The 9,256-nt window shown below is 54.2% G+C and overlaps 1 protein-coding gene across 1 annotated transcript in view; it reads left to right on the forward strand.

The window, feature by feature from the left end:
* Positions 1-9,256, forward strand: part of DLGAP2 (DLG associated protein 2) — a 608,379-nt gene that overhangs the window by 457,636 nt on the left and 141,487 nt on the right. The window contains exon 4 of the mRNA XM_077771905.1: positions 4,291-4,356. Within this exon, the coding sequence (XP_077628031.1) occupies positions 4,291-4,356 (66 nt within the window). The remainder of the gene's footprint in view (positions 1-4,290; positions 4,357-9,256) is intronic.

Below are 9,256 nucleotides of genomic sequence, written 5' to 3' on the forward strand. Positions count from 1 at the left end.
CACACACACACACACACACACACACACACACCCCGCCCGGGGTGGGAAGTGCGATGGAGTCCCAAGCACGGTGGACCAAAGTGTGGCATTGTGTCCTCGTGGTGATTACGACGTGCTCTAGTGCTGGATTCCTTTACAGCAAGAAACCCAACGTTTTCTTACAAGCAGCTTTCCTTTTCCTGTAGAAACGCTGTTTTTCCTTCTACCTACTGTTTTGAAGCCTTTCCTGTTTCTTATTATTGATTCCGAGTTGGCATGATTGGGAGACAACTCTTCCCTTCTCCAAAGGTGTAATTTGTACCTGTGCTTACGAGGGTTTAGAGACCCAGAGGTTGAACGTCTGTATCTTTTCTGAGCCTCCCAGTAGGAATTTACGGATCAGGTCTTTATGAAATGAAGGGTCACTCACGGCTCACACCTCCACCCTGATGCCCCCACATGGCGGCCTGAAAGGGCCCTGGGCTGCTGGGCTCAACGGGACTGTTCAGAGACGCCCCCCACACTACCCCCCGGCCCCGGTTTCTGCGTCCATCATAGCAGAGATGCTCAGGTGTCCACCGACTTCCGTGAATGTTGGATTTCGTCTGGAAGTTGGTCTGCCTGGGCACCCTCGAGCCCCAAACCATCTCTCTCCCCTCTCCAACCCCTTTGTTCGGGGGGGTCCACCTCTTTCCAATCCCAGCCCAAGGCCGTGGGCTTCCTCTCGAGGAAGGCAGGGCAGAAGCACGTCTGAATTGGACACCAGTCAGGGCAGAGGCTTGAACGCACCCAGGGATGACAGAGAGAGCGGATCCAGCTGGGGCTGCCGGGGGCTGTGTGTCCTCAGCTCGTGTCCTCAGCCTCTCTGGGCCTCAGGTTCCTCATCAGAAAATGTCCATGCTGCAACCAGCTGACCTTGCTTGTGGGACCAGCCATGGGCGGACGCCATGCTGCCCGAGTTTCCCTTCCAGCGAGTCTGACGGTGCTGTCACCGCTGCGGTGACGGGGGCGAGGGGGGGGAGGAGCCGTGACTCCCCTTTGGAATGGCAGTGACACCGTGTTTACTGAGCATCTCAGGCCCCTACCTAGTCTGCAGGTGATTCCAGAGACGGGAGGGAGCGAGACACCCTCCTCGCGCACGCAGAGTTAACGGCCGGCTCCGGGGAAGCACCGCGGACACAGAGCCACAGAAAGGCCTGATTAGATTCGCCCCCCGGGAGCGGGAGCAGCTGGCTCTCATGTCAGCGTGCGCTGGGCAGCCGTGTCACAGCTTGTGGGCGTCCCTTCAGGGCCACGGGAGCAAAGACCGAGTCATTGCGCACATTTAAATGTGTGGGTGGAGGGTTTCCGAAACATCTCGGTCTGCGGCACGTTCTTATTTTTGCTAAGAAACCATGATGGACATGTTCACGTGACCTCAGACGGGCACTTCGTTTTCCAGCATGGAGTAATCTCACGCCTCAGCCTGCGCCGTTCCGGCCCCTCCCGGCTGTGGACGGCGGCAAACCAGGGCGCTAAGTCCAGGCGGCTTATAGTCAGTGTGTTCAGAAGGTCTCGAAGCAGAGCAAGCAGAGCCGCTGGCCCAACGCCGCCACGCTGGCGTCTCGGTGACCTCGGCGAGGCAGGGCGCGGACAGTGCAGAAGACAGACATGTGCGGGCGGGTGTCCCTGGACCAGGCGGGTGTCCCTGGACGAGGCGGGTGTCCCTGGACGAGGCGGGTGTCCCTGGACCAGGCGGGTGTCCCTGGACGAGGCGGGTGTCCCTGGATCAGCACAGGCAGTCGAAGCCGAGGCCTGTCACAGCAGGGGTCAGAGCGGGATGGTGTGGCCCGCGCCCCTTGGCTCGTCCGTTGCATGTCCAGTGGCGCCCAGGGTGGGCGCTGGGGGCGGCAGGCACACAGGTGCTGCCCGTGCATCTCAGCGGCGCTGCTGTCCGGGTCCGGTTCCGGTTCCGGTTCCGGCTGTGCGATGGTGTGGACAGTGTAAAAACACCTCTAAACTGAAAGACAAGGCCTGGTGGGGTGAGGCGGGACGAACCGCTGGTTGTAACAACACACACCTGAAGTGAAGCCTTTCCGCTAGACGGCAAACCGCACTCAACCCGTATCCTGGTTGCTTTACCTGTGAAGGCTTAGCCAGGTCAGCTTGCGTCCAGGCCTTCCTCAAAATGGTCTGATATTGGGGCGCCTGGGTGGCTTAGTCGGTTGAGCGTCCGACTTTCGCTCAGGTCGTCATCTCGCGGTTTGTGGGTTCGAGCCCCGCGTCGGGCTCTGTGCTGACTGCCAGCTCGGAGCCTGGAGCCTGTTTCAGTCTGTGACTCCCTCTCTCTCTGACCCACCCCTGCTCACGCTGTCTCTCTCTCTCTCCTAGAAACAAATAAAAACATTTAAAAAATAAAATAAAATAAAATGGTCTGATAAAGGACGGGAGTGGAGGCAAAATACGCAGCTAGTCATTCCTACCATTAAAAGTCAGGACTGACCTTCAAACCCGCTCACCGTCACCCAGGGAGTGTTCCTGAGGTAGAGTCGGGGCCCCGTGTTGGGTGCAGGGTGACTACAGGCGAGCACGCTGTGAGCGCCGTGTGAGCTTTCTGTCGGCGTCCTACGTGTGTGGCGTGTCTCGTGCATCTCGTGCGTGTGATTTCCACGGCCAACGCCGCGTCCGCTGTGCAAGCTCGCGCTTCGTTGCTTTCTGCTGTGTACGCGCGTGTCTGTGCGCGAGAACGAGGTCTGCAGTCGGAGGCTGGCTGTTCCGCTTTATTCTCCTGTTTCCTTCCCCCCAGCTGATGCGGACTGCTTCCCGCACGGTCACCGTGGCAACCGCATTTCCTTAGAAGTGAGCATTCTGCTGCATTCTAGTTCTAAACAAGCGAGAGCACTGCCGTGTCTGGCCTAATATGATGCCTAACGTGCTCTTGTGACCGGCCGGCTCTGGAGCAGACCGGTCAAAACACAGCCGGAAAGCGTGCAACGCCGCCTTTCCGTGGGACGATGGGGCGTGGTCAAATCACGTTAAATGATTTTACTAAGCTCTCTTGTAAAGTAGTTGACCCAGTTCACACGCTTATTATTCATATATAAAAGTACAGCACGTGTAACTTTTAAAGCAACGGCTGGAAGACCCCATAATGTGGAATTCTACTGCGGATTTGTGTGCGAAGTGCCTGTAGCCTCGGGGGCGCCTGTCACTGCCAGCCTTCCGTCTCGTAAACTTACAGAAAACGCTGGTTTGCGGAACTGAAGATGGTGATAGCCTACGTGGGTTTGCTCACAATGCACTGGAATGAATCCTTTTGCAGACAATAGCATGGCTAACCATAGTTAATATTACTGGCAGGATATAAGTGTGGACTATTTATTTGCAGTAACACTTATTCATGAATATTGGAAGCCTGCATAAATGCACGTGGAAAAATTATGGAATATATGCCCAAATGTGTATTTATTACATACGTAACGTATCACCAGAAGAGCCCTTGCCTGAAGCTGCCTGTGTCCGTGTGGAGATTAGCCAGCGACGCCTGTCGTTCTGACTGGGTGTGAGGGCCCAGGGCCCCGGGCGGCGGCAGAGGGCGGGGGCCAGCAGCCCTCTCCAGCCCAGCTCCCCGGGGCCAGCCCGGTAAAGAACCCGGGTCCCTGCATCTCTCTGGCCTCTGCCACCCCGTCTGGGGGGGGGAAGGGCAGTGCTCAATGACCCCCAAGACCCTTTACCACCACACGATGATGTCACGGCAAGGACGTCCTGTCCACTTTTGCAGTATGTGCCAGTGACCGGGTGGACATCGTGCTGCAACAGAAGGAGACAAAATTGTATTGGGGGTGAAACTGACCTTAAGATTAACTAATATTAAGCATGAACACGGTAACTGCAGGCTTTGAATATTGCTGAATGATGCCTCAACGTAGAACTTTCTGGACGAGGGAGGAAGTGTCCTCCTGGGTGGCCCAACGCCCCCTGGGGATTGGAGGGGCGGGAGGCGGGCAGAGTGGGGCCGAGTCCGCAGACAAAGTCTAATAAATCTGCGGAACAGCTCAGATCTGTGATCTGTTATTTGTCAAGCCCCAGGTACAGCTGGGAGTCACGGGCGCCCCGCCTCAGTGGACACCTTCGTGCCGGAGCTGTGTTCACAGAGGGGGTGCCCGTGCCGAGGGCGCGGCTTGCGGGGAGCTCCGAGCAGTGGCCCTCGGAGCAAACACGCACGACTCTCTCGCGTTTGGGCATCGGGGGGCAGAGTGTTGGGGACGCGCGGAGCTGACTACCACCCACCCCTGAAACGTATTAAAGAGTGACTCTCTCTCTCTCTTACAGAGGAAGAGGGCGGGGACCTGGTCCAGCCGGGCATCAGCTTTCCGGGGCCGGCAGAGGAGGATCTAGGTAGAGTACACAGCTCGGCCCTGGTGACTGCACACATCAGACACGGCGGGCACGGCCGGGGCGGGGTCCCCGCACCCCACAGACGTGGTTCCCACCACAAAAACGGGTTAAGCGAGCATGTGACTTTGCGCATCCTAATTTGAAGAACTGAATAAGATGTGGTGAACATTTTACATGTTTATAAACATTATATAAGCTATAGGTGAGGATGCATTTGCTCCAGATCCTCACAGATTAATTACTAAGACAGCTAATTATTATTAATAATTTTTCAGCTATTAGCATCATCGATACATGTGTAAAATGGCTCCTCTCTCCTTTGCTCCTTTGTGACTAAAACTTGCTCTCAGTAGGTCTGAGGAAGGGAAGGGCTCTCTATTAATGGTTTTACGTAGCTCTTTCACCTGACCTGCGAGAGCCGATCGCGTGGGCAAGCCCGGGGCGCACGGGGTGTGGAGGCCGGGTGCGGGCATTCGCTCTCTTGCCCGTGAGCTCCGAGCCCCCGTCGCAGCGTACTTCCTGCGGAGATTTTATGTTTATGCCATCGCAGACACAATACAGCCAGTGCCCTCTTTGTCCGTCGTCACTTGACGTGGATCACACTTACATGAAAAGGGGCTGGTGTGTCTGTAAGACGTAAGCTGTTGAATAAATTAAACATCCGACTGCAGGTGAGAAAATACAGCCTACCTGTGTCCCCATGCCCTCCGCCCTGCCCTGTGCGACGGCCCGAAAGATGGCCAGGCTGTCGCCCCGGGTCACCGCGGCCCCGTGCCGTCACAGCCTGGGGGCCGAATAATGGGACATAAGGATCATTTAGCTTGGATTTGAAGTTTACTTAATTTATTTCAGACCTTTAGCCAGTGAACCTATTGCGCATTTGATTGGCCTAAAGAATAATATTGCAAATTGAAAGAGACCATTTGTATAAAGCTGTGATTTCTTTTAAAGAAAATTAGAAGCAAAAAAAAAAAGTTTTCTTTTTCAATGAGATTATGAATACAGGCGTAGTTCTGAAAGAATGACAATGTATTTTCCTTGTGATCAACTGCGAAATTTACTTCTAACCTGCCATTCTAAACAAGCCTTTCTTCATTCGGAAATACGCAAACCAGCCTCTCCCTAGAGAGCGTACTGGCTCATGCGGACGGGCCTGTGTTACTTTTCGTTCCACTCGGTGGCGCTCTCCGTCACCACGAGCTGTCACCAGGAAGCGGGTCTAAACAGGGACTTCGGTGGTTCACCTGCGCCTGAACATTTTTGGATCATGATGGTGCCTGTGGTGACAGTTCCTTACCTGTGACAGCCTTAGAACGGGGCACACAGGCCAAAACAGAGGCGGGTGTGTGTCTTTAAGCCACATTTTGTGGCCGGCGGGGATGTGATGCCGGAAGGTCAGCGTCCGGGGCGGGCGCATCCCTGAGAGCTGTCCGCCTCGGGGGAGATGCCTTTTCTCAGCTAAATCACGGCGCGCTGGCCTTGTTTGGGCCGGGACGGCGTCCACGGGAGAGGCGTAGGTGACCAGGCCGTGGCACAAAGCTAAACACTGTGGGAACCACACTGCAAACACAGGTCCCACCCGTCTTCTTACTGCTGAGTCCCAGATGGGGGGGTTTCAGTTTGTTCCGAGTCACGTGAACGGAGCGTGAAGGGGTAAGTACGGGGCGACTGGAGGGGTCAGAGCGGCTGGCTGGCGGCATGATCCAGGCTGCGTTGTACACACAGAGGTATTTTTTTGTGTTGGTAAAAAAGCGCAACATAAAATTTATCATTTTGACCCTCTATAAGTGTGCGTTCAGGGGTGCAGGATACACTCACGGCGTTGGGTGATTGTCACCCACACCCACCCCCACGCTTCCCGTCTTCCCAAACCCAGCTCCGCACCCCGGAGCCAGCACCTCCCCCACCGCGGGGCCCACACTCCCCTCTGCTTCCGTGAGTTTGGCTATTTTAGGTTCCCAGTCTGGGTGGGGTCATGCAGTATTTGTTCTTCTGTGACTGGCTTCTTTCACTCCGTAGCGTGTCCTCAGGAGTCGTCCATATTGTAGCAAGTGACAGAATTTCCTCCTTTTTAAGGCTGCATAACCCTCCATTGAATGGAGAGACGGCATTTAGGCTGCCCCTTCGTCCCTGAGCGGACACGGTGTCACTTCCGCCTCGAGACTACGATGCCCAACGCAGTCGGGTGTACAGAAGCCCTTCCGGACCTTGCCTGTGTGTGGGGCGTATGCCCACGAGCAGAATTGCCGGAGCCTAATTTTGTTCCGAGGAACCTCCGTGCTGTTTAGGGACAGAAGGTGTTTGGTGAGCCAGTGAGGCCATGAGGTGATGATAACAAGAAAGTCCAGAACAGTCGGAGTTTAGAGGCTCTGGACGGAACGGAAGACGAGGATCTGGGGACCGTAGGTCACAAGGAGCTGGCAGGCACACGTCGGGTCTTCCCACGCGAGGTGCCGACGGGCAGCGCAGCGTGGACTTGGCGGGAAGGGGGACAGTAGGACCCGCGCAGGGAGGCCCCAGCCAGGGACACGTACCCGTGAGCCCGGCCGTCCTTCTCAGCCCGCTCACTGGGACGCCGGGTGTCTGCCGTGTGGGCTGGAGCCGCCCGGGGTGTTTAGAAATACGGAGAGCCGGACCCGCGCAGGGACGTCCGGTGCATGGCTGGGGCGCTGGGGGTTCCCTGCGTGATTCAAGTGCCCCCAGGGCGGGGAACGCCCGTGTCAAGGGCGCGAATGAGACTCCCCTGGACAGGAAGGAAGCGAGGGCGGCTCGGCGGGAGGGGAGAGAAGGGCTGAGCCACGCTCCCACGGCTGCTGAAGTCGCCAAGCAGGAGCAAATGCGACTTGTAGACTTTTTCTCTTTTTCAAATCGCCTCTGCCCGTATCCCCTGAACCGGATGGCTCTTTACGGGTCTTCTATCTTGAGTGCACGGCTCCCCCATTCTCCTGCCCCACATCCACGTTAACGGCACTTCGTGATGTCAGTGTCGTGGCTGTGGAAGGAGGGCGTGTCATTCCCGAAACGCGTGGCCCGTTCTGCAGGGCGGTGGCGAGGTTACAGGAGGGGCGAGCTCCTAAAATTGTCCTTCGTGACAGATAATTTAGTAAAGAAATAGGACCATCGGCTCTGTGCTCATCCTGGGCCCCATTAAGGATGGATGCCTGCTGTGAGGCTCACATAATACAACGTATGAAATTAGGAAGATAAAGGTTTCTTTAAAATTAATCTGAAGTCAGCAGTAAAAGTGAATTAATTTAGCGCCTTCACAATGACTACAATAGCCGAGAAAAGCCGACTTCTTCCAGGGGAAACGTTTGAGGGAAGACCTTCAGACACACTGAAATCAAATTGCTCTCCCTGCCGGTAATTCTCGAGACACTGTTCTCTTGAACGTTACATGTAAATCGGTTGTAAAGAGTTGGCAATTCATAAGCATTTATGAGGACTGCAGTATTGGCCCAGATTTTACACTGGTGAGTCAACTGTAAAGTAAACATCTTTTTAAAGGCGAGATTAAATGATCAAGGAACAGTCGATACCTATTATATGAGACACGACACAGGGAAAATGGGGGGGGGGCTGTGCAATTTAAAAAGTACTTGAATATTGAAGTAATAATTACTGACACAGCCTTCTGTGGGGCAGACGCACATGTGTGGATATATTCTTGTCTAGTGGGGAACCCCCGCCCCGTTATCATTTCTGGTCTGCATGCCATTTAACCGCACACATGTCACACGGTATTTAATTATACAAAACTTATTTTAAAAGAACTCCCTTTCTAGATGGCGCACTTGGATGGTTCAGTCAGTTGAGCGTCTTACTCTTGATTTTGGCTCAGGTCATGATCTCAGGCCATGGGATCCAGCCCCGCGTCGGGATCTGCACCGATATCACAGAGCCTACTTGGGATTCTCTCTCTTCCTCTCTCTCTCTGTCCCTCCCCTGGTCACAGGCTTACTCTCTCTCTCTCTCTAAAAGAAAATATTTTTTCTTAAAAAAAAATTCATAAACACCCCTGGTCATCTTGTAGGCATGTAGCTTTGTAACTGCATGGACATCCACACATATTCCCTTAAGGGAAATTCCTAGAAGTTTCTAGAAACAGTAGATATAGTGCCACGTTTCTGTCGAGACCGTGACTGTGTGTTCATTTGCTGCACCCTGCGCTGTGTGGAACCCCCTCTTCATCCTTCCCCGCCCCCCCTGTCCTTCACCCCCACGCACCCAGGACATCGGGCTTCCTCCAGCGCCCGTGGGAGCCCAGAGGCCACAGGGGACAAGAGTCCTCCCCAGGCTGTGATGGCAGCAGTTACTCTCACATTCTGCAGGAAAGGTTAAGTGTCAGTCAAGGGAGCGTTCCAAATGACTATTGCTATATAACCATTTCACGTTAAAACTTCATTTCTATACAAAGAAATCAAAATTGGTTTTTAAATTGCTAATATTTATTATTTGTGGAAATTAGGATATTAGGAATTTACATCTAAATTTCTAAAATGCATTCCCTAGCTTTCACCCTAAATATCAATTTTTAACTTGCACAATTTCCGGGGCTGGTTGCTGCCTAATGAATTACAGTGTGTTTTCCCTGGGTCAGTTCCCTTCCTCAAACAGTAAATCTTTATCGATTCATTCATGCCTCCACGCACGCATGCCTGTGTCCCGGCTCGTTCGGGCCACGGTAACAAATGACCATGGACTGTGTGGCTTGTAAACAGCAGCATTTACATCTCCCTGCTCTGGAGGCTGAAGTCCGAGATCAAGGTACCGGGGATTTGGGGTCTGGTGAGGGTCCTCCCTGGCTCATAGGCTCCATCTTCCCAAGAGTCCTCACCCAGCGGGGTCAGGGGGCTTTCTGGGGTCTCTCATATAAGGGCATTAATTCCTCATGAGCTAG

Source organism: Crocuta crocuta, unplaced genomic scaffold (genome assembly GCF_008692635.1).
Source record: "Crocuta crocuta isolate KB4526 unplaced genomic scaffold, BGI_CrCroc_1.0 scaffold111, whole genome shotgun sequence".
Taxonomy (NCBI): Eukaryota; Metazoa; Chordata; class Mammalia; order Carnivora; family Hyaenidae; genus Crocuta; species Crocuta crocuta.